The 25,329-nt window shown below is 30.9% G+C and overlaps 5 protein-coding genes across 10 annotated transcripts; 2 read left to right on the forward strand and 3 right to left on the reverse strand.

Moving 5' to 3' along the window:
• The first annotated feature begins 1,953 nt into the window (after window positions 1-1,953).
• LOC106415753 (LRR receptor-like serine/threonine-protein kinase ERECTA) lies at window positions 1,954-8,258 on the forward strand. Of its 6 annotated transcripts, none has more exons than XM_013856522.3 (26): window positions 1,954-2,649; window positions 2,733-2,864; window positions 3,143-3,281; window positions 3,385-3,456; window positions 3,589-3,660; window positions 3,745-3,816; window positions 3,898-3,969; window positions 4,041-4,112; window positions 4,196-4,267; window positions 4,356-4,427; window positions 4,528-4,596; window positions 4,691-4,762; window positions 4,856-4,927; window positions 5,008-5,079; window positions 5,165-5,236; window positions 5,307-5,378; window positions 5,481-5,552; window positions 5,627-5,698; window positions 5,783-5,854; window positions 5,947-6,018; window positions 6,124-6,195; window positions 6,301-6,369; window positions 6,452-6,523; window positions 6,602-6,675; window positions 6,773-6,901; window positions 6,976-8,258. In XM_013856522.3, exons 2-26 carry the CDS (start codon window positions 2,786-2,788, stop codon window positions 8,082-8,084), a joined length of 2,964 nt encoding a protein of 987 aa, XP_013711976.2. In that variant the 5' UTR covers window positions 1,954-2,649; window positions 2,733-2,785; the 3' UTR covers window positions 8,085-8,258. The 6 variants fall into 6 exon arrangements, with proteins under 6 accessions (XP_013711976.2, XP_022563637.2, XP_013711975.2 ...); XM_022707916.2 differs by having other exon boundaries at window positions 3,209-3,281; XM_013856521.3 differs by having other exon boundaries at window positions 1,954-2,645.
• A 755-nt stretch (window positions 8,259-9,013) lies between these two features.
• Window positions 9,014-11,844, reverse strand: LOC106414945 (agamous-like MADS-box protein AGL65). Its single transcript, XM_022707956.2, has 8 exons — window positions 11,019-11,844; window positions 10,125-10,184; window positions 9,996-10,014; window positions 9,818-9,888; window positions 9,705-9,717; window positions 9,534-9,607; window positions 9,331-9,421; window positions 9,014-9,137 (listed from the first exon to the last, which is right to left on the reverse strand). Exons 1-8 carry the CDS (start codon window positions 11,201-11,203, stop codon window positions 9,117-9,119), a joined length of 534 nt encoding a protein of 177 aa, XP_022563677.2. The 5' UTR covers window positions 11,204-11,844; the 3' UTR covers window positions 9,014-9,116.
• Window positions 11,845-11,967: 123 nt separating this feature from the next.
• LOC106400859 (agamous-like MADS-box protein AGL65) lies at window positions 11,968-14,501 on the reverse strand. Its single transcript, XM_048764975.1, has 8 exons — window positions 13,986-14,501; window positions 13,098-13,157; window positions 12,967-12,985; window positions 12,789-12,859; window positions 12,693-12,705; window positions 12,527-12,600; window positions 12,327-12,417; window positions 11,968-12,224 (listed from the first exon to the last, which is right to left on the reverse strand). Exons 1-8 carry the CDS (start codon window positions 14,168-14,170, stop codon window positions 12,189-12,191), a joined length of 549 nt encoding a protein of 182 aa, XP_048620932.1. The 5' UTR covers window positions 14,171-14,501; the 3' UTR covers window positions 11,968-12,188.
• Window positions 14,502-14,860: 359 nt separating this feature from the next.
• Window positions 14,861-15,400, forward strand: LOC125591221 (LRR receptor-like serine/threonine-protein kinase ERECTA). Its single transcript, XM_048764977.1, has one exon. It carries the CDS (start codon window positions 14,941-14,943, stop codon window positions 15,382-15,384), a length of 444 nt encoding a protein of 147 aa, XP_048620934.1. The 5' UTR covers window positions 14,861-14,940; the 3' UTR covers window positions 15,385-15,400.
• Window positions 15,401-15,738: 338 nt separating this feature from the next.
• Window positions 15,739-18,601, reverse strand: LOC125591220 (agamous-like MADS-box protein AGL65). Its single transcript, XM_048764976.1, has 7 exons — window positions 17,802-18,601; window positions 16,903-16,962; window positions 16,772-16,790; window positions 16,595-16,665; window positions 16,508-16,520; window positions 16,340-16,413; window positions 15,739-16,230 (listed from the first exon to the last, which is right to left on the reverse strand). Exons 1-7 carry the CDS (start codon window positions 17,984-17,986, stop codon window positions 16,125-16,127), a joined length of 528 nt encoding a protein of 175 aa, XP_048620933.1. The 5' UTR covers window positions 17,987-18,601; the 3' UTR covers window positions 15,739-16,124.
• Between the last annotated feature and the right edge of the window lie 6,728 nt (window positions 18,602-25,329).

Raw genomic sequence — 25,329 nt, forward strand, 5'->3', positions numbered from 1 at the left:
AATACATTAACATGTTTTTTATTTACCATATCTTTAATAAACTTATATCTTACTAAAATATAAATAATAAAATATTTATTATTATATGATCTTAAATATACTTAAAACTTTGAATTTACTTATATACTTTTCTTATATAAATTATTTTTAATTTCTAAACTTAAGTGGATTTTTTTTTATTTTTCAAAGTTAATATTATATATTTTGATATTTTGATCAAAAATGTTAAGAGGCCTTTTACCTTTCTTTCACTAGAATATCTTGTACAAAATATTAGACAAATTAAACAATAAATAAAATATATAAAAGCAATCACCAAAGTTTTAAATTGGATAATATGAAGAAGAATAATAGTTTATATAATGGGGAATTTCAATTTGTAAGTGTGTCCCTTTAAAAGGGTATCCCGGTACGGGTTTGAGTCCCGGAAGGAACATATTTTTTTTTTAAAAAAATATATATATATATCAAAACGACGTCGTCTTATCTTTTTAGCGGTTGACTAACTTCTGTTAGAGAATGTAGATTTAGGCACGTTTTAAGAAGTTTGGATAGTTTTTCTTAATTTATAATTGAGATGATGTCGTTTTTAGCACTGACCATTTGTTTGGGTCCTATTTGGCACGACTGAAATTGTTGGGGTTGAAATTAGCATTTTTTCTCGTATATCAAAACGACGTCGCTTTATCTTGTTAACAGTTGACTAACTTCTGTTAGAGTCAATGTAGATTTAGACACGTTTTAAGAAGTTCAGGTAGTTTTTTTGAATTATAATTGAATGAATGTCGTATTTAGCATTGATCAATTGTTCGAGTCTGTACAAATAAGACCGAAATTGTTCGGTAGAAATTGACACTTTTCCCCTTGTTTTGCTCTCTCCCTCATGCCATGGGACGGAATCGTCAGTTGTTTTGGAAGCCACGTGTGTGTCATTAAGTGCATGACCAATTTGTTTCCGCTCTTTTGGAGACAATGCAGCGATACGCTCAGCTAGCTCCACGATCTTGCTTAAAGGCTTGTGTCTAGGACCATGTGGATTGGGCATTTGCATTTCTTGGGCTGAGTTGTGTAGATACATAAATTTACTGCAAGAAACGCATTTGCACAAATTAGTTTACTTTGGGTTGTTATTGGTGAGAACGAACGTTCAAGACTTTTCTGGGCCGGGCTCTTGGGCCAAAGTTCTTTTTTACAAAATTTGAATTGAAAATTTAGTTTAAAAAAAAGGTTAACATAACAATTTTTAATATGTTATGAGAATTTGTGATAAATCTAATTATAAAAATATATTAGATAAATTTAGGTAAGGATATATATATATAAACATTTCTGTTAAAGTAATTTCATTTAAAAGACTTTCTTATAAGAAAATTAAAGAACCAGATTGCAGAAAGATAAGAGAAATTAGGCCAATAGGGCACTGCACTATTTAACCTCTCCTCTAATCCCCCCTGGTTAGACCATTCGATATATATATATATATATATATATATATTTTTTTTTTAACATTTCATATTATTTTATTTCTTTTATCTAATTATTTAATGTTTATTTTATTTTTAACATATACAATAATTTTGCTATTAGAAAGGAAAAATTGCGGAGGAAGATATAGCAATATGATTTTTGGAGGAGACTCATAAATCTTGATTAAAGCGATCAATGCTCAACTAACGAATTCAACCATTCAAAATCTTCTTAAAGAAATTACTAGCTTGAGGAATAAACTTTCTACAACAACATTTACGTTTGTCAAACATAATGGAAATCAAGCCGTCCATGAAATTGTTAGACATGGTCTAACAAATTATATATTTGAAAATTGTAAAGTTTCTCCACCTAAGAGGTTAACTCTAACTTTGTAATAAGATATTATGCTTTCATATTAATAAAATTTAGGTTGGTCGGAAAAAAAAAGGAAAAATTGCGTCACTTTCCCGAACTCTGATTTTAGTTATAGCAAAATTGAATTGAATAATGTAAAAGAAAAAACATTGTAAATGGAAAAGAGGCGACACAAAAATAAAAATAAAATGGTTTTTTACGGAACTTCCCATTAATGATTTATTGATATGGGTCATCTTGTGAAACGGCCAGAGAGAGAGAGAGAGAGAGAGAGAGAGAGAGAGGCAAACCCTCAAAACGTTTGGCATCGAAAGCGACTTCCTTTATTCACACTGCCATGACCATGTTCTTCATTGATGACAGTTTTACCCTCACAGGGAAGAGAGAGAAAAATGTGAAAGCACTATCTAAATTTCTCTCAGTCTCTCTCCTCTGCAAAGCTTCAGAACTCTGGCAGAAGGAAAAGATGATGGGGTTTTTAACTTTATCCTCCAAATAATTTCTCTTCGTCTCTCCCACACAGTCCCTACAGTTGTACATTTCCCCCCTCTTTAACACACATTTATGTGTGTTTCCCCTCTCTCTCTCTCTCCTCTCTTCTCTTCTCTTCTCTTCTCTCTCCATCTCTATCTCAGTCTGTGTTTCTGTCGCTTGAGCACTCAATGAAACACTGTAAACAGAGCCAGAAGGATGTGATGTAACGATAAAAATCAAGACTTTTCCCTCAGTGAAAGTTAAAAAAAAATAAAAAGAAAAAAACATCAATTTGGGTAGAGTCTCTTACCACAAACAAATCTAATGTCGGTACATATGGTTCTCTTCTCTACCTTGTTCTCCTTCTTCTTCTTCTCCACGGAGAGTTAAAGGTTTTCTTTTTATTTTCTTAGCATATTTGGGTTAAGCAAAAACGCAGTCGTTTTTAGCTTGTGCGCATGTTGAAATGGCCCTGCTTACAGAAGTCGTCCTTCTGGGATTTCTCATCTGTTTGAGCTTTGGGACTACTGTAAATTCAGACAATGGTAAGTGCATGTTTGACTTTGAAATAGTTTTGTGATGACAATGAGATCTGGGTACTTGCCACTTTCTTGTTTTTTTTTTTTTTAAATTCCTTTGTTGACTTCTCTAGTATTATGTTATCAAAAGAAGCTGAATAAATTAGGGTTTGAGTTTTGAATCTTCTTGGAAGTTGAATTTTTTAAACTAATTATTTTTTTTTTTCGCAAGCGCTGACTAATGTTATTTTTATTTTGGTTTATGTGCGTGTGGTTAATAAAATATCCTAATTAAAAAAAAAAAGGAGCAACGTTGCTGGAGATTAAGAAGTCATTCAAAGATGTGAACAATGTGCTCTATGACTGGACAGGTTCACCTTCTTCGGACTATTGTGCCTGGAGAGGTGTTACTTGTGATAACGTCACCTTCAATGTCGTTGCTCTGTAAGTTTCATCCTCTTTTTATTTTTTGGGTGTTTGGTTTGATTTTCTCTCGGAAAAGTTCTAATTTGTTTTGTGTCTGCCTCTCTCTTTCTATGTTGTCTAGTAATTTGTCAGATTTGAATCTTGATGGAGAAATCTCACCTGCTATTGGAGATCTAAAGAGTCTCTTATCCATGTAAGTACTGTTTTAAAACAATCGCTGTAGCTATTGGAGATAAAAAAAGTTTAATACTTTTTTTTTTGTTTTGTTGTGACTTAGTGGTGATTATTTGTTGTCTTTTTGTTATTTTGTTTCGTCTAAACCCAGTGATCTCCGAGGTAATCGTTTATCTGGGCAAATTCCTGATGAGATTGGTGACTGTTCTTCTTTGCAAAACTTGTAAGCACTTTAATTACTAATTTGTGTGTTTATAATAGTCTTTATGGAAAATTTTCAAGTGGTTGAAGTTTTGTTTCATTACAGGGACTTGTCTTTTAATGAATTAAGTGGTGACATACCGTTTTCGATTTCCAAGTTGAAGCAACTTGAGCAGCTGTAAGTTTCTTGCAGCCAATGTAAAGTGTATATCTTCTCACCTTGTGGAATATAAATTTTACCTTTTTTGTTTTAAACCAGGATCCTCAAGAACAATCAGTTGATAGGACCAATTCCTTCAACGCTTTCTCAGATTCCAAACCTGAAAATTCTGTAAGTTCTTCTGATACTTGCATATTTTTAGCTATATATATGTATTTACCAGTGTGTGAATTGTCTTCCAGGGACCTGGCACAGAATAAACTGAGTGGGGAGATACCAAGACTTATTTATTGGAATGAAGTTCTTCAATATCTGTAAGTGTTCCATGCGCTGAAGCTTTTGACTCTTTCCATGTACCTTGTGATGATGATGACACTGTTGTTATATGATTTTGCAGCGGATTGCGCGGAAACAACTTGGTGGGTAACCTTTCTCCAGATTTGTGTCAGCTTACAGGTCTATGGTATTTGTAAGTCAAATGGATTTCCTCTTCCCATCTCACTTTTTTTTCCAAATATGAATGAAATCTCTGACTTTGTTTTTATTTATACAATCAGTGACGTGAGGAACAACAGTTTGACGGGTAGTATCCCTGAGACGATAGGAAATTGCACTGCCTTCCAGGTTTTGTATGTCCTCTGTCTCTCTCTCTGCTTCTTCTATACACATCCTTATTTGCAGTTTGAAGTTTGCTGAAAATAGTTTTGGTTTATTGTTAACAACTCTCAGGGACTTGTCCTATAATCAGCTAACTGGCGAGATTCCTTTCGACATTGGTTTCCTGCAAGTGGCCACATTGTTAGAGTCCTCTTCTTTCTTTCTCTGTCCCATTTGGCGAATTCTTTGTTTTTGTTTCGCTTACAAGAAGTTTTGGTTTTTATCTTCTTTTTAGATCATTGCAAGGCAACCAGCTTTCTGGGAAGATACCATCAGTGATTGGTCTCATGCAAGCTCTTGCAGTCTTGTTAGTACTTTTTCCTTCTAATCAAGAAAGCTATAGTTCCAACATTTCTATATAATTTTTTAAAGGTTCATTATTATTTTTTTGCTTATACAGAGATCTAAGTGGCAACATGCTGAGTGGGCCTATCCCTCCGATTCTGGGGAACTTGACTTTCACAGAGAAATTGTAATTCCTTTACCTTCATATGGAAAATTAAGCTTTGGAGTTATAGTGATTTACCATTTTTTTGGCTTTTTTATCTACAGGTACTTGCACAGTAACAAGCTGACTGGTTCAATACCACCTGAGCTTGGAAACATGTCAAAACTCCATTACTTGTAAGACCAACCTTTTGCTTCACCTTTTTTTTTGCCATTACATTTAACTATGAACTTTTGTTTCAATCATCAAATAATTTTGCAGGGAGCTCAACGATAATCGGCTTACAGGTCATATACCACCAGAGCTTGGGAAGCTTACTGACTTGTTTGATCTGTAAGTAAACGACTCCCTTTTAGCTTGTCCTGTTTATTGAATATTGATGTGAACTATTTTACATTTTTAGGAATGTGGCTAACAATAACCTGGAAGGACTTATACCTGATCACCTGAGCTCATGTACAAACCTAAACAGCTTGTAAGTGTCTTTCTTATAAAAAATTAAAAACACACAATAATGTTTTGAGACTAGTTGCTTCTCTATGTGGTTTTTGTATCTTCTCACTATTGTAAGGTGCAGGAATGTTCATGGGAACAAGTTCAGCGGAAACATTCCCCGAGCGTTTCAAAAGCTTGAGAGCATGACTTACCTGTAAGTAATTGACTCTTAAAAATATTTACCTCTTTGTTTGGGGGGATATTAATGCATTTTATCGGTTCAACCAGTAATCTCTCCAACAACAATATCAGAGGTCCAATCCCGGTTGAGCTATCTCGTATCGGCAACTTAGATACATTGTAAGCATTTTTTCTTTAATTTTTAATTTTGTTATCATATGTGTCCTGTCCTATGGCTATTTATTTCTCTTTTCTTTTAAAAAGGGATCTTTCCAACAACAAGATAAATGGCAACATTCCTTCCTCCCTGGGTGATTTAGAGCATCTTCTCAAGATGTGAGCATCCCTTTTTCTTGTTTCGTTTTTTTGAGTCAAAAAGATATGAATGATTGGTTGTATGATGAAATGTGGCGCTTTCTTGTTTATAGGAACTTGAGCAGAAACCATATAACGGGTCTAGTTCCTGCCGACTTCGGAAATTTAAGAAGCATCATGGAGATGTAAGAACTAGTATATTCCCTTTGCTTTTGTTAAGGAGACTTCTCTTTAACATTTTCACATTCCTGCTCTGAATCTATATTGTCTTTTTTTTTTTGGTTATGCAGAGATCTTTCAAATAATGATATCTCGGGCCCAATTCCGGAAGAGCTTAACCAACTGCAGAATTTGAATATGTTGTAAGAAAATCTTCCTCTTAACTTAGTTGTACGTTGTTGAGAATCTGAATCTTCCGCACTATGGTTTTGGTGATCTATCTCTAATGTTACATAATTCACTTGCAGGAGACTGGAAAATAATAACTTAACCGGTAATGTTGGTTCATTAGCCAACTGTCTCAGTCTTACTGTATTGTAAGTAGACTCCACATTGCTACTGACTTTTTTTTTGTATGGTAACTTTGTGCTAAGAACTTTCTTTGCTAACTTACTGTAGGAATGTTTCTTACAACAACCTAGTTGGTGATATTCCTAAGAGCAATAACTTCTCTAAATTTCCTCCCGACAGGTATGATTAGTTACCATGTATTTTGTTTTTGTTGACACTTGCCAATGCTCATCTCTCTTTTTTTGGTTTCTTCTAAAGCTTCATTGGCAACCCTGGTCTTTGTGGTAGTTGGGTAAACTCGCCTTGTCATGTTTCTCGTCCAACAGTACGAGGTATAGTTTATCTCTCTCTTTTTCTCCTTCCTTAAAGCAAAAAAAATGTAATGTTTTCTCAACAACCACCAACCTTTGTTTGCGTTTCCACAAGCAGTGTCAATCTCAAGAGCAGCTATTCTTGGGATAGCTATTGGGGGATTCCTCATCCTTTTCATGGTCCTTATAGCAGCTTGCCGGCCTCATAACCCTCCTCCCTTTCTCGATGGATCACTTGACAAACCAGGTTCTTTTTTTACTTACCCTTTCTTCTAATTGTTTGTTTTGTAACATCCAATAATAATAGTAATTTTATTGCAGTAACCTATTCTCACCCGAAGCTGGTCATCCTTCACATGAACATGGCCCTCCACGTTTACGAGGACATCATGCGAATGACAGAGAATCTCAGCGAGAAGTACATCATCGGCCACGGAGCATCCAGCACTGTCTACAAATGCGTTTTAAAGAACTGCAAACCCGTCGCGATCAAGCGTCTCTACTCTCACAGCAACCCGCAGTCAGTGAAACAGTTCGAGACCGAGCTCGAGCTGCTCAGCAGCATCAAACACAGAAACCTCGTGAGCCTGCAAGCCTATTCCCTCTCTCCCTTGGGAAGCCTTCTCTTCTACGACTACATGGACAACGGCAGCCTCTGGGATCTTCTCCACGGCCCTGCCAAGAAGAAGAAGAACACTCTTTTCGATTGGGACACGCGGCTCAAGATAGCGTACGGCGCTGCGCAGGGGCTAGCGTATCTACACCACGACTGCAGTCCGAGGATCATACACAGAGATGTGAAGTCTTCCAATATTCTCTTGGACAAGGACTTGGAGGCTCGTTTGACTGACTTCGGAATCGCGAAGAGTTTGTGCGTCTCGAAGTCGCATACTTCCACTTACGTCATGGGGACGATCGGTTACATAGACCCCGAGTACGCGCGCACCTCGCGCCTCACGGAGAAGTCCGATGTCTACAGCTACGGGATAGTGCTGCTCGAGCTGTTGACCGGGAGGAAAGCTGTGGACGATGAGTTTAATCTCCACCATCTCATAATGTCCAAGACCGTGAGCAACGCGGTCATGGAGATGGCGGATCCGGATATCACGTCGACGTGTAAGGATCTGGCGGTGGTGAAGAAGGTTTTCCAGCTCGCTCTGCTGTGCACCAAGAGGCAGCCGAACGATCGGCCCACGATGCACCAGGTGGTTCGCGTCCTCGGCAGCTTTATGTTTTCGGAACAGCCGCCAGCAGCCAACGCGGTACCTGCAGCAGCAGCCGCCACGTCGGCAACGCTGGCCTCTTCGTGCTACGTGGATGAGTATGCGAATCTCAAGGCTCCTCACAATGTCAATTGCTCTTCCATGAGTGCTTCGGATGCCGAGCTCTTTCTTCGATTTGGACAAGTCATTTCTCAGAACAGTGTGTGAAGAATAAAATGTTGGTGGTGCGTTTTCTAAGGAGGACGTCAGTATTGTCTTTGTAAACACTGTGAACGTTAGATATAAGAGTGTTAATATATTTTCAGACAGACCACCTTAGACTTGATATATTCTATCTATAACTCTTTTATCATTTGGGAAATTAATTGTTGAATTAGTGAAGCACCCTGCACTATTCATTACTTGTTCCACAACCTATTGGTTTTTAAATCGTTTATATATTTTTCATCAAGGTAGTATTAACTCAAAATCAGGCTGATGGTACAACTAGCCGAGAAGAGTATATGCTAACAACATGAACCAAGATGCAAAAAGACTTCAGCCATAAGAAACTGCTGAGCGAATAAAACTTGACTAGCGACCTTCTTTCAAGGAAGAGGAGTCAGTCGCAATTCATGATCCACTAGAGGACTCAGTGTTATTGAAGAACTTCTGTTGATTCTTTTGTAAGATACATTTGGTTGAATCATTTTTATATAATTTTAGTGTGTAATTAAATATTTTACTTCCCCAAAAGTATAAACTTCTATTTATTCTAATGTAAGATACACTTGGTTAAGACTCTCGCCCTATTCTTCTTAGCTACCGTTGGAAATGAGTCATATTTTTGTGGCATATGCCTCTTTAGTTGTGTTCTTATGATAGGTGGTCTTCAGTTATAGAGTGAGGATTTATGTGATATATGTTTATGGAATATTATGGTATTAACTTGTTTTACAAATTCTAATTATTTTCAAATTTTACTTGATCTTCAAATTAAAACCTCCTTTTATCAAGAAATAATTAAATTAAATTCTCCTGTTGATTACTTCACAAATCATTTATTATTAATAACAATTCACTTTTATTCAATTTTTTTACTTACAACACATATCAATATATAGCGCGATTTGTATGTTGGTTTTACGATAAGTACATAATTAACATAATAGTATATATATATATATAGTATATTCTTCTGATCTTTAATGGGCTAAGTAAACAATAATGTTTTCATTTTGAAATCACATCTGAGTTTTGCTACCCTTGTTCATTTTGAACCTGAAAAACAAATATTATGTTAAATTTTAGAAAAAAGTTCATAATAATACACAGCTAAATTTTTATTAACAATTTAATACACTAATTTTTTCGTGTACCAAAAGTATACCAACTATTTTTTTCCAGTTTAGGTCACTAACTTTTAATTTCTTAGGATAATAATCTTATCTATTTGATATTAACTTATAAATACCTTTTTGATGAGGCTAAGAATAGAAACTAGATGGTCTTCCATTATTGTGAGTCGGGCCAAATCATCAACTCTATGCGGGTCTTGCCAGTTCCTTGTAGATTAGTAAACATTCGTTTAAGTAAACAAATAGTTAATATTATTATTATTATTAAGTAAATGTTTTAAAATAATTTTCAATCATGCTTGTCTTTTTGACTATTTACCTCAGAATTGATGTATTCTCATCAAGCAATTCTCTAGCTTCTGCCAGTTCAATTACCTTATCATCTTCTTGAAGCTTAATATTGATTATATAGATAAAGTAAAATTAAACTATTCCTTTTTAAAAAAAAAATGAAGTACAATTCTTTTAAATACTTTGTTATTTTCTGTACCTGGACTTCATCTCTGCAATAAAAATAGCAAATTAGACAGTCTGGTCCATGTATATGGATATATTAGACTAGCAATTATTACTGTATCAATTAATAAACATTTACAAGCGTACCTTCCAGAAGAATGATTATGATTTTCATTGGGAATTTCTACATTTTTTTTCTTCAAAAGCTTCATCAACGTCTAAGATTTAGATGCAACAACACAAATGTAGAATTTAAGTGCAGTATTTCGTAAAATTGGCAAACGAAAAATAAGATATTTTATGATGACTAGTGTGTAAATCAAACCTTTTTTGTGTAGGCTCTCCTAAATGCATACATACAACAAAATCATAGATATTAAATTAAATTAGAAAACCAAAACAAATCAGTGCTAATATAATATTATATATTAATAGAAAAACCGAAAGATCAAACCTCTCTTCCCGTTCATATTCTGACATATTGGAAAGCTTCTCCAAGATTCCACTAAGAGGTCTGCAATTTCATACGCATATTTGTCTAAGAAAAATATTGGTAATTTTGAATCTACAGTTGACAAAGTAGTTAAAATAACATCTCTGAATCTAAATAAATGACTTTTTATATTTCTTATAACTGGAGTGAATTACCATGTCCATTTTCAAACTATAACCAGTTTAAAATAAATAAAAATATGAAAAAGACGGAAGAAAAAGCTGAACCATTGGGTATTCTTAAATTTATTTGAAAAGGATAGACATATATTAAATAGTTTAATAAGTTCATAAATTACAATGTTTTTGTGTGTTTTCTTAAATTGAAAAATTCATAGCTGATTTTTTTATAAATTACTATGAAGTTCATTATTTTATTTAAAAAATTTCTTAGTTGGAATATAACTACAATTTCCGATCTTAAACCAATCCAACCTCGATTCGAGCTAATCCATCATAAAACCGTATGATATATAAAAAAGTTTCACTTTTTTATCTGATAACTGAATTATCATCCAGAAAAACACTAATCTAAAACTACACTTATAGAAAATTAAGGATTTATTTGATCAAAACCAGAATTTTAAGGGAACCGTATCAAATTAGAGTAATAGAATAACTTCTTCCTTTTTTGGTAAAAAAGTAATAGACTAGTTTATCTTTTTTTAAAGTAATAGAAAGCTTTTGTTTGTAAAATGAAAATTTACAAAAACAAAACCTAACACCTACATTGAATTAAAATCTTGATTAATCCCTCCAACATGGTATATGTCGTTGTATTTTCAATCCAATATAGATATTATGTTCAAACATTTTATAGTTTTCGAAAAAAAGTAGATTAAAAGATCAAAAGGACCTAGAATGAGGATAGAAAAGGTTTGGCTTGGAGGTGGGAGAAAAGACGAGGAGAATTATATCACTATCGAACAATACCGCCATTTCCTCAGCTTTTTTTAAAAGTCCCTTTTTACGTTTTGAGTATTTGCTACTTTTCTCCTTTGGGCATTCTATTGTCTTCAATTCAATTTTCTTCCTTCCCATTTTTTATTTCTCTTGGTACTTCTTGAAATGTCCTCTTATTTATATGACTTTATAAATACTATTTGGAGAAAGTTTATCCTAGGATCATCAAATTTGTGATAAAGGATCTCGACTAAATAAATGTTTTTAAAATTTTAATTATTAGTTTAAATACTTCGTAGATACTATAGTAAAGTTTCTGTAAATTAATAATGTTGGGACTATGATATTTTATTAATTTACAAAAAGGTTCTTTTCTGGATTTTTTATTTATTTTAGAATATATTATTTTATAAAATAAACAAAAAAATTTATTTTACCTATATATGCACTAATTAAAATTTTTAAATTTGACTTTCACATTATTTCATTGTATTATTCGGTGTATATAAAATATTGTTTATAAAATTTAAGCGTGGTTTAGAAATAATTTTACTAAATATAAGCAAAAAAATATTGAAATGTTAAGAAAATATAGAGATAATTATATTGTGAAATAAATCGAATAATACAGTCAAATAAATCACGTTGGGAGAGACTATTTACAATAGCTCATGGCTTAAATCTCAGACTAAAAAATATCAGTAGATCGTTGGTTGGGTCAACCATGTAAACAAGGTTTTAGGTAAATATGTATGTGTATTAACTCAGAGGCTGAACGTCCTCTTATATGCTTTACAAGTAATTGTCGATAAGGATTATCTCCTACCGACTAAACCGTAACAGTTATCTAACTGATTACATGATTATCTAACTCTAAATACATGTTTATCACAACAAATTACTTCACAAATCATTCATTATTAATAACAATTCACTTCAATTCGTTTTTTTTACTTACAACACATATCAATACATAGCACGATTTGTATGTTGGTTTTACAATAAGTACATAATTAACATAATAGTAAATACATATACATATATATATATATATATATATAGATATAGTATATTCTTCCGATCTTTAATGGGCTAAGTAAACAATAATGTTTTCAATTTGAAATCACATCTGAGTTTTGCTACCCATTTTCAATTGAACCTGAAAAACAAATATTATGTTAAATTTTAGAAAAAGTTCATAATAATACACAGCTAAATTTTTATTAACAATCTTATCTATTTGATATTAACTTATAAATACCTTTCTGATCAGGCTAAGAATAGAAACTAGATGGTCTTCCATTATTGTGAGTCGGGCTAAATCATCAACTCTATGCGGGTCTTGCCAGTTCCTTGTAGATTAGTAAACATTCGTTTAAGTAAACAAATAGATAATATTATTGTTATTAAGTAAATGTTTTAACAAAAATTTCAATCATGCTTGTCTTTTTGATTATTTACCTCAGAATTGATGTATTCTCATCAAGCAATTCTCTAGTTTCTCCCAGTTCAATTACCTTATCATCTTCTTGAAACTTAATATTGATTATATAGATAAAGTAAAATTAAACTATTCCTTTAAAAAAATGAAGTACAATTCTTTTAAATACTTTGTTATTTTCTGTACCTGGACTTCATCTCTGCAATAAAAATAGCAAATTAGACAGTCTGATCCATGTATATGGATATATTTGACTGACAATTATTACTGTATCAATTGTACCTTTCCAAAGAATGATTACGATTTTCATTGGGAATTTCTACATTTTTATTCTTCAACAGCTTCATCAACGTCTAAGATTTAGATGCAACAACACAAATATAGAATTTAAGCACAGTATTTCGTAAAATTGGCAAATGAAAAATAAGATATTTTCTGATGACTAGTGTGTAAATCAAACCTTTTTTGTGTAGGCTCTCCTAAATGCATACATACAACAAAATCATAGATATTAAATTAAATTAGAAAACCAAAAAAAAATATGTGCTAATATAATTTTATATATTAATAGAAAAAATTGAAAGATCAAACCTCTCTTCCCGTTCATATTCTGACATAATGGAAAGCTTCTCCAAGATTCTACTAAGAGGTCTGCAATTTCATACGCATATTTTTATAAGAAAATATTAGTAATTTTGAATCTACAGTTGACAAAGTATTTAAAATAGCATCTCTGAATCTAAATAAATGACTTTTAATATTTCTTATAAATGGAGTGAATTACCTTGTCCATTTTTAAATTATAAACCAGTTTAAAATAAAATAAATATGAAAAAGACGCAAGAAAAATCTGAACCATTGGGTATTCCTACATTTATTTGAAAAGGACAGAAATATATTAAATAGATTAATAAGTTCATAAATTACAATGTTTTCGTGCGTTTTCTTAAATTGAAAAATTCATAGCTGAATTTTTTTATAAATTACTATGAAATTCATTATTTTATTTTTAAAATTTCTTAGTTGGAATATAACTAGGGTGTCCAATCTTAAAACAATCCAACCTCGATTCCAACTAATCCATCATAAAACCGTATGATATATAAAAAAGTTTCACATTTTGTATCTGATAACTGAATTATCATCCAGAAAAACACTAATCTAAAACTACGCTTATAGAAAATTAAGGATTTATTTGATCAAAACCAGAATTTTAAGGGAACCATATCAAATTAGAGTAATAGAATAACTTCTTTCTTTTATGGTAAAAAAGTAATAGACTAGTTTTTTTTTTTAAGTAACAGAAAGCTTTTGTTTGTAAAATGAAAATGTACAAAAGCGAAACCTAACACCTACATTGAATTAAAATCTTGATTAAACCCTCCAACATGATATATGTCGTTGTATGTTCAATCCAATATATTATGTTTAAACATTTTATAGTTTTCGAAACAAAATAGATTAAAAGATCAAAATGACCTAGAATGAGGATAGAAAAGGTTTGGCTTGGAGGTGGGAGAAAAGACGAGGAGAATTATATCACTATCGCACAATACCGCCATTTCCTCGGCCTTTTTTAAAAGTCCCTTTTTACGTTTTGAGTATTTGATACTTTTCTCCTTTGGGCATTCTATTGTCTTCAATTCAATTTTCTTCCTTCCCATTTTTTATTTCTCCTGGTATTTCTTGAAATGTCCTCTTATTTATATGACTTTATAAATACTATTTGGAGAAAGTTTATCCTAGGATCATAAAATTTGTGATAAGAGATCTCAACTAAATAAATGTTTTTAAATTTTTAATTATTAGTTTAAATACTTCGTAGATACTATAGTAAAAATTCTGTAAATTAATAATGTTGGAACTATGATATTTTATTAATTTACAAAAAGTTTCTTTTTTCTAGATTTTTTATTTATTTTAGATTACATTATTTTATAAAATAAAGAAAATAATTTATTTTACCGTATATGCACTAATTAAAAATTTAAAATTTGACTTTCACGTTATTTTATTATATTATTTGGTGTATATAAAATATTGTTTATAAAATTTAAGTGTGGTTTAGATATAATTTTACTAAATATAAGCAAAAATGATATTGAAATGTTAAGAAAATATAGAGAAAATTATATTGTGAAATAAAGATAATTATATTGTACAATTGTTTGTACTTATATAAAATTTATATATATAAAATTATTAATTGATGATTTCAATGGGACCATATATTTTCATAGGATTTTATAAAATATTATTATCATATTAATTTATAGATTTATGTCATATTAGGGGATTTCTCATCCTTGTTGCGGTCCTTATAGCAGCTTGCCGGCCTCCTAATCTTCCTCCCTTTCTCGATGGATCACTTGACAAACCAGTTTTTTTTTTTTACTTCTTATCAAATCAAATCAAATCAAATCCCTTTCTTCTAATGTTAGCTGATCCTAGTAATTTTCTTGCAGTAATCTATTCTCAGCCGAAGTTGGTGATCCTTCACATGAACATGGCACTCCACGTCTACGAGGACATCATGCGAATGACAGAGAATATCAGCGAGAAGTACATCATCGGCCACGGAGCATCCAGCACTGTCTACAAATGCGTTTTAAAGAACTGCAAACCTGTCGCGATCAAGCGCCTTTACTCTCACAGCAACCCGCAGTCAGTGAAACAGTTTGAAACCGAGCTCGAGTTGCTCAGCAGCATCAAACACAGAAACCTCGTGAGCCTACAAGCCTATTCGCTCTCTCCCTTGGGAAGCCTTCTCTTCTACGACTACATGGACAACGGCAGCCTCTGGGATCTTCTCCACGGCCCTGCCAAGAAGAAGAAGAACACTCTTCTCGATTGGGACACGCAGCTCAAGATAGCGTAAGAACTTCGGTTGATTCTTTTGTAAGATACATGTGGTTTAATCATTTTTATATAATTTTAATGTGTAATTAAATTTTTTCCTTCCCCAAAAGTATAAACTTCTATTTATTCTAATGTAAGATACACTTGGTTAAGACTCTCGCTCTATTCTTGTTAGCTACCGTTGGAAATGAGTCATATTTTTGTGTCATATGCCTCTCCAATTGTGTTCTATGATAGATGATCTTCAGTTATAGAGTGAGTATGTATGTGATATATGTTATGGAATATTATGGTATTAACTTCTTTTACAAATTCTAATTATTTTCAAATTTTACTTGATCTTCAAATTAAAATCTCTTTTTATCAAAAAATAAATAAATTAAAATCTCAGGTTGAATTACTTCACAAATCATTCATTATTAATAAAAACAAGTCACATCAATTTATTTTTTTTACTTACAACACATATTAATATATAGCACGATTTGTATGTTGGTTTTATGATAAGTACATAATTAACATAATAGTAAATACATATATATAGTATATTCTTCTGATCTTTAATGGGCTAAGTAAACAATAATGTTTTCATTTTGAAATCACATCTGAGTTTTGCTACCCTTGTTCAATTTGAGCCTGAAAAACAAATATTATGTTAAATTTTAGAAAAAGTTCATAATAATACACAGCTAAATTTTTATTAACAATTTAGGTCACTAACTTTTAATTTCTTAGGATAATAATCTTATCTATTTGATATTAACTTATAAATACCTTTTTGATCAGGCTAAGAATAGAAACTAGATGGTCTTCCATTATTGTGAGTTTGGCCAAATCATCAACTCTATGCGGGTCTTGCCAGTTCCTTGTAGATTAGTCAACATTCGTTTAAGTAAACAAATAGTTAATATTATTATTATTAAGTAAATGTTTTAACATAAATTTCAATCATGCTTGTCTTTTTGATTATTTACCTCAGAATTGATGTATTATCATCAAGCAATTCTCTAGCTTCTCCCAGTTCAATTACCTTATCATCTTCTTGAAGCTTAATATTGATTATATAGATAAAGTAGAATTTAAATATTCCCTTTTAAAAAAAATGAATTACAATTCTTTTAAACACTTTGTTATTTCTGTACCTGGACTTCATCTCTGCAAAAAAAAAAAAATAGCAAATTAGACAGTCCGGTCCATGTATATGGATATATTTGACTAACAATTATTACCTTCCAGAAGAATGATTATGATTTTCATTGGGAATTTCTACATTTTTATTCTTCAACAGCTTCACCAACGTCTAAGATTTAGATGCAACAACACAAATGTAGAATTTAAGCGCAGTATTTCGTAAAACTGGCAAATGGAAAATAAGATATTTCTAATGACTAGTGTGTAAATCAAACCTTTTTTGTGTAGGCTCTCCTAAATGAATATATACAACAAAATCATAGATATTAAATTAAATTAGAAAACCAAAAAAAAATATGTGCTAATATAATTTTATATATTAATAGAAAAAACTGAAAGATCAAACCTCTCTTCCAGTTCATATTCTGACATATTGGAAAGCTTCTCCAAGATTCTACTAAGAGGTCTGCAATTTCATAAGCATATTTTTCTAAGAAAATATTGGTAATTTTGAATCTACAGTTGACAAAGTATTTAAAATAACATCTCTGAATCTAAATAAATGACTTTTTTTATATATTTCTTATAACTGAAGTGAATTACCATGTCCATTTTCAAATTATAACCAGCTTAAAATAAAATAAATTTGAAAAAGACGCAAGAAAAAGCTGAACCATTGGGTATTCCTAAATTTATTTGAAAAGGATAGAAATATATTAAATAGTTTAATAAGTTCATAAATTAAAATGTTTTCGTGCGTTTTCTTAAATTGAAAAATGCATAGCTAATTTTTTTTATAAATTACTATGAAGTTCATTATTTTTTTTTTAAAACTTTTTAGTTGGAATATAACTAGGGTGTCCAATCTTAAACCAATCCAACCTCGATTCGAACTAATCCATCATAAAACCGTATGATATATAAAAAAAGTTTCACATTTTGTATCTGATAACTGAATTATCATCCAGAAAAACACTAATCTAAAACTACACTTATAGAAAATTAAGGATTTATTTGATCAAAACCAGAATTTTAAGGGAACCGTATCAAATTAGAGTAATAGAATAACTTCTTCCTTTTTTGGTAAAAAAGTAATAGACCAGTTTATCTTTTTTTAAAGTAATAGAAAGCTTTTGTTTGTAAAATGAAAATATACAAAAGCGAAACCTAACACCTACATTGAATTAAAATCTTGATTAAACCCTCCAACATGATATATGTCGTTGTATGTTCAATCCAATATAGATATTATATTCAAACATTTTATAGTTTTCGAAACAAAATAGATTAAAAGATCAAAAGGACCTAGAATGAGGATAGAAAAGGTTTGGCTTGGAGGTGGGAGAAAAGACGAGGAGAATTATATCACTATCGCACAATACCGCCATTTCCTCAGCCTTTTTTAAAAGTCCTTTTTTACGTTTTGAGTATTTGCTACTTCTCTCCTTTGGGCATTCTATTGTCTTCAAATCTATTTTCTTCCTTCCCATTTTTTATTTCTCTTGGTACTTCTTGAAATGTCCTCTTATTTATATGACTTTATAAATACTATTTGGAGAAAGTTTATCCTAGGATCATCAAATTTGTGATAAGAGATCTCGATTAAATAAATGTTTTTAAATTTTTAATTATTAGTTTAAATACTTTGTAGATACTATAGTAAAAATTATGTAAATTAATAATGTTGAAACTATGATATTTAATTAATTTACAAAAAAAAAAATTCTGGATTTATTTATTTATTTTAGATTATATTATTTTATAAAATAAACAAAATAATTTATTTTACCTTATATGCACTAATTAAAAATTTTAAATTTGACCTTCACGTTATTTTATTGTATTATTTGGTGTATATAAAATATTTTTTATAAAATTTAAGTGTGGTTTAGATATAATTTTACTAAATATAAGCAAAAAAGATATTGAAATGTTAAGAAAATATAGAGATAATTATATTGTGAAATAAAGATAATTATATTGTACAATTGTTTGTACTTAAATAAAATCTATATATAAAAAATTATTAATTGATTATTTCAACGGAACCATATATTTACATAGGATTTTCCAAAATATTATTATCTTATTACTTTATCGATTTATGTCATATTGGGGGATTTCTCATCCTGTTATGGTCCTTATAGCAGCTTTCTGGCCTTGTAATCTTCCTCCCTTTCTCGATGGATCACCTGACAAACCAGTTTTTTTTTTTGTTTACTTCTTATCAAATCAAATCAAATCCCTTTCTTCTAATGTTAGCTGATCCTAGTAATTTTCTTGCAGTAACCTATTCTCACCTGAAGCTGGTGATCCTTTACATGAACATGGCACTCCACGTCTACGAGGACATCATGCGAATGACAGAGAATCTCAGCGAGAAGTACATCATCGGCCACGGAGCATCCAGCACTGTCTACAAATGCGTATTAAAGAACTGCAACCTGTCGCGATCAAGCGTCTTTACTCTCACAGCAACCCGCAGTCAGTGAAACAGTTTGAAACCGAGCTCGAGTTGCTCAGCAGCATCAAAGACAGAAACCTCGTGAGCCTACAAGCCTATTCCCTCTCTCCCTTGGGAAGCCTTCTCTTCTACGACTACATGGACAACGGCAGCCTCTGGGATTTTCTCCACGGCCCTGCCAAGAAGAAGAAGAAGACTCTTCTTGTTGGAGAGAAGATCACACATTGGAAATATGTAATTACTGATAAGATTTATGGGCTTCCAACTTAAAACCAATTGGCGGTAAGTGGAGTGGTCCAATTCCCTTATATATTACTCAAGTCTCTTACATATTTCCAATGTGGGATCTTTTCTCCAACGCCCTCCCTCGAGATAATGGTGGGTATAACCATTAATCTCGCAGAATCCATCATACCCCCTCCGAGACAATGCTTTATTTTCTAGAAATCTCGGCAGAACTGAGCCTTCTATGGGCCATCAGTTAATGGGATGATTGGACCACTGTCCGGGCCGGATTAATGAGTCAGGGTGTTGGGCCGGCTCTGATACCATGCTAAGATTCATGGGCTTCCAACTTAAAACCAATTGGCGGTTAGTGGAGTGACCTAAATCCCTTATATATTACTCAAGTCCCTTACATATTTCCAATGTGAGATCTTCTCTCCAACACCCTCCCTCGAGATAATGGTGCGTACAACCATTAATCTCGTAGAATCCATCATACCCCTTCGAGACCATGCTTATTTTCTAGCGATTTCGGCGGAACTGAGCCTTCTATGGGCCATCAGCTAATGGGATGATTGGACCATTGTCCGGGCCGGATTAATGGGTCAGGGTGTTGAGCCCGCTCTGATACCATGATAAGATTCATGGGCTTCCAACTTAAAACCAATTGGCGGTTCGTGGAGTGACCTAAATCCCTTATATATTATTCAAGTCTCTTACATATTTCTAATGTGGGATCTTCTCTCCAACACTTCTCAATTGGGACACGCGGCTCAAGATAGCGTAAGAACTTTGGTTGATTCTTTTGCAAGATACATTTGGTTTAATCATTTTTATATAATTTTAATGTGTAATTAAATTTTTTACTTCCCCAAAAGTATAAACTTCTATTTATTCTAATGTAAAATACACTTGGTTAAAACTCTCGCCTTATTCTTCTTAGCTACCGTTGGAAATGAATCATATTTTTGTGTTATATGCTTCTTCAGTTGTGTTCTATGATAGATGGTCTTCAGTTATAGATTGAGTATGTATGTGATATATGTTATGGAATATTATGGTATTAACTTTTTTTACAAATTCTAGTTTTTTTCAAATTTTACTTGATCTTCGAATTAAAATCTCTTTTTATCAAAAAATAAATAAATTAAAATCTCATGTTGAATTACTTCACAAATCATTCATTATTAATAAAAACAATTCACTTCAATTCAATTTTTTCACTTACAACACATATTAATATATAGCACGATTTGTATGTTGGTTTTACGATAAGTACATAATTAACATAATAGTAAATACACATATATATATATATATATATATATATATAGTATATTCTTCTGATCTTTAATGGGCTAAGTAAACAATAATGTTTTCATTTTAAAAATCACATCTGAGTTTTGCTACCCTTGTTCAATTTGAACCTGAAAAACAAATATGATGTTAAATTTTAGAAAAAGTTCATAATAATACACAGCTAAATTTTATTAACAATTTAATACACTAATTTCTTTAGCGTACCAAAAGTATACCAACTATTTTTTTTCCAGTTTAGGTCAGTAACTTTTAATTTCTTAGGATAATAATCTTATGTATTTGATATTAACTTATAAATACCTTTTTGATCAGGCTAAGAATAGAAACTAGATGGTCTTCCATTATTGTGAGTCGGGCTAAATCATCAACTCTATGCGGGTTTTGCCAGTTCTTTGTAGATTAGTAAACATTCGTTTAAGAAAACAAAGAGTTAATATTATTATTATTAAGTAAATCTTTTAACATAATTTTCAATCATTCTTGTCTTTTTGATTATTTACCTCAGAATTGATGTATTCTCATCAAGCAATTCTCTAGCTTCTCCCAGTTCAATTACCTTATCATCTTCTTGAAGCTTAATATTGATTATATAGATAAAGTAAAATTATAACTAGTCCTTTTAAAAAAAAAATAATTACAATTCTTTTAAATAATTTGTTATTTCTGTACCTGGACTTCATCTCTGCAAAAATAAAATAAAATACTCCCTCTGTTCCTAAATATAAAATGTTTAAGTAAAAACACACATATTAAAAAAAAAAACTATTTCCTAAATATAAAATGTTTAAGTAAAAACACACATATTAAAAAAAAACTATTTTTGTCTAGAAAATATCATTAAAAATATTAATTAATGATATTCAACCAAATACAAAATAGATTACTAAATATGATTGGCTACACAGTTTTTAATAAAGTAAAAGTTACATACAAAATTGAAAACATCTTATATATTGGAACATCAATTTTTTTCCAGAACATCCTATATTTAAGAGCAAAGGGAGTATCAAATTAGACAGTCTGGTCCATGTATATGGATATATTTGACTAACAATTATTACCTTCCAGAAGAATGATTATGATTTTCATTGGGAATTTCTACATTTTTATTCTTCAACAGCTTCATCAACGTGTAAGATTTAGATGCAACAACACAAACATAGAATTTAAGCGCAGTACTTTGTAAAACTGGCAAATGAAAAATAAGATATTTTCTGATGACTAGTGTGTAAATCAAACCTTTTTTGTGTAGGCTCTCCTAAATGAATTCATACAACAAAATCATAGATATTAAATTAAATTAGAAAACAAAAAAATATGTGCTAATATAATTTTATATATTAATAGAAAAAACTGAAAGATCAAACGTCTCTTCCCGTTCATATTCTGACATATTGGAAAGCTTCTCCAAGATTCTACTAAGAGGTCTGCAATTTCATACGCATATTTTTCTAAGAAAATATTGGTAATTTTGAATCTACAGTTGACAAAGTATTTAAAATAACATCTCTGAATCTAAATAAATGACTTTTTTATATTTCTTATAACTGGGGTGAATTACCATGTCCATTTTCAAATTATAACCAGTTTAAAATAAAATAAAAATGAAAAAGACGCAAGAAAAAGCTGAACCATTGGGTATTCCTAAATTTATTTGAAAAGGATAGAAATATATTAAATAGTTTAATAAGTTCGTAAATTAAAATGTTTTCGTGCGTTTTCTTAAACTGAAAAATTCATAGCTGAATTTTTTTTATAAATTACTATGAAGTTCATTATTTTATTTTTAAAATTTCTTAGTTGGAATATAACTAGGGTGTCCAATCTTAAACCAATCCAACCTCGATTCCAACTAATCCATCATAAAACCTTATGATATATAAAAAAAGTTTCACATTTTGTATCTGATAACTGAATTTTCATCCAGAAAAACACTAATCTAAAACTACACTTATAGAAAATTAAGTATTTATTTGATCAAAGCCTAGAAATTTAACGGATCCGTATCAAATTAGAGTAATAGAATAACTTCTTCCTTTTTTGGTAAAAAAGTAATAGACTAGTTTTTTTAAAAAAAAGTAATAGAAAGCTTTTGTTTGTAAAATGAAAATCTACAAAAGCGAGACCTAACACCTACATTGAATTAAAATCTTGATTAAACCCTCCAACATGATATATGTCGTTGTATGTTCAATCCAATATATATATTATGTTCAAACATTTTATAGTTTTCGAAACAAAGTAGATTAAAAGATCAAAATAACCTAGAATGAGGATAGAAAAGGTTTGGCTTGGAGGTGGGAGAAAAGACGAGGAGAATTATATCACTATCGCATAATATCGCCATTTCCTCAGCCTTTTTTAAAAGTCCCTTTTTACGTTTTGAATATTTGCTACTTTTCTCTTTTGGGCATTCTATTGTCTTCAATTCTATTTTCTTCCTTCCCATTTTTTATTTCTCTGGGTACTTCTTGAAATGTCCTCTTATTTTTATGACTTTATAAATGCTATTTGGAGAAATTTTATCCTAGGATCATCAAATCTGTGATAAGAGATCTCGATTGAATAAATGTATTTTAAAATTTTAGTTATTAGTTTAAATACTTCGTAGATACTATAGTAAAAATTATGTAAATTAATAATGTTGGGACTATGATATTTTATTAATTTATAGAATTATTAATTTACAAAAAGTTTCCTTTTTTCTGGATTTTTTTTATTTTAAAATATCTTATTTTATGACACAAAATAATTTATTTACCGTATATGCACTAATTAAAAATTTAAATTTGACTTTCAAGTTTTTTTATTGTATTATCTGGTGTATATAAATATTGTTTATAAAATTTAAGTGTGGTTTAGATACAATTTTCCTAAATATAAGCAAAAAAATATTGAAATGTTAAGAAAATATAGGGATAATTCTATTGTGAAATAAAGAAAATAATACAATTGTTTTTTGTACTTATATAAAATGTATATATACAAAAATTACTAATCGATGATTTCAACGGGACCATATATTTACATAAGATTTTCTAAAATATTATTATCTTATTACTTTATCGATTTATGTCATATTTTCAACCGGCCCTACTCGGGACTGATTTTTTTATTAATTATAGTATTTATTAAGTTATCGAGTATTAATTTATAGAGTTTCTACTGTATTTGGAGGAAATTTTTTATTTTTTATTTAAAATAGCTATTTTAATCTAGATTTAGTTTGATCAAATACATGCAGCACAAAAAAATACATATTAAAACATATTAATTAATATGATAATGCAACACATATAACACAACTCTTTTTGTAGCTTTACAGTTTTTATACAGTCATAAATAATTGATGAGTGCATCCTATTTTAAATATAGTAATTATTAATGTTCAGATTGCAACCCATTTCAAATGTGTGATAGTATATATGGTAAAAGTAATCATAAATCTAAGAGAAAATGTTGTTAAAAAAAATCTAATAGAAATTAGCGGAATAGCCCTAATTAAGAAAGAATTTGTGAAACTAAAATCCATTTTAATATTTTTAATCCATTTTAAGGTTTAGTAAACTAGATACAAAATTACAACCCCATAACACATCTAATAACTCATTATTATTTGAACTTTTTTTATTTAGTTTATGATTATCTTTATGTTTGATTTAAATATTCTTTGTTTTTGTACTTTTACATTAGGAAAATAAAAAAAAAAGAATGAATTTTAAGTTAAAACAAAAATTTATGTTCGCTCTATTTTTCCTCTCTCTCTCTCTCTCTCTCAATTACTATTCAATTTTTTTTTATTTCGCTCTCTCTAGTGTGGGACCTTAAACACACACAAATAAACTTAAGTAAATTTAGCAAACTAAAATTTATGAGTTAGATTTGAACAAAAAAAAAAAAAATTATGAGTTAGAATCACGCAAATGGATATCTAAAGATTTATTCGTATTGCTTGTTGGAATAAGCTTTCATACAAGAGATTGAATTGTTTAGTCAAATTCGAATAAGAATATGAAAAGTAAAGACAAATGCTAAGTGTTAGATCATTTATTTGGAGAGCTTTGAACAATGTCATTCCGGCAACAGAACTACTCAAGAAACGAGGGGTGAAACTGGATACAGTTTGTCAGAGATGTGGTAACAGAGAAGAATCGGTTAATCATATACTGTTCACATGCTCAGTTGCCCGGCAACTGTGGGCGTTGGGGCAAACATCCCATCTTCTGATCTGTTTGGGTTTAATGACTCCCAATATTCGAACACTGATTTTTCTAATGGGAATGAAAGGCATGCTCAATATTCCCACTGAAATCAAAAGAGTCTATCCTTGGTTTATATGGGTTTTTATGGAAAAACAGAAATGGAGTGTGCTTTGAAGGAAAAAATAGCAGTTCCATGGAAATATATTGGCCAGAGCGAAGGAAGAAGCAGAATTTTGGTTCATGGCAAGTTTTATGCAGAGCTGAAGAGCTATGTCTAACATTGAATCGAGACAGGAAGGGAGGTTTGAAGCTTTCTTGTGGGCGGTTAATGGTATGGAAAGTCACAGGATTAACAAGGTGATCTTTGCTATTAATGATGTGTGTGTGGTTGGATTGGTGACAAGACCAAAGACATGGCCTCTGTTTAAATTTCAGAGTTTGGAGATTATGAAAGTTTTGGCAGGAACTGAATGGTGGAGGGTGCTAATAGACGTGAAAACAACCAATAGAGGCTGATCGCATTGCACAAAATGTTCCTAACCAAAGAACACAATCATATGTGGCTGTGGGTTGGATGTACTTGGATATGATCAGTTTGACCGAATGTATATAAAACAGTTGA

The sequence above is a fragment of the Brassica napus genome, chromosome C8, assembly GCF_020379485.1.
Source record: "Brassica napus cultivar Da-Ae chromosome C8, Da-Ae, whole genome shotgun sequence".
NCBI lineage: Eukaryota > Viridiplantae > Streptophyta > Magnoliopsida > Brassicales > Brassicaceae > Brassica > Brassica napus.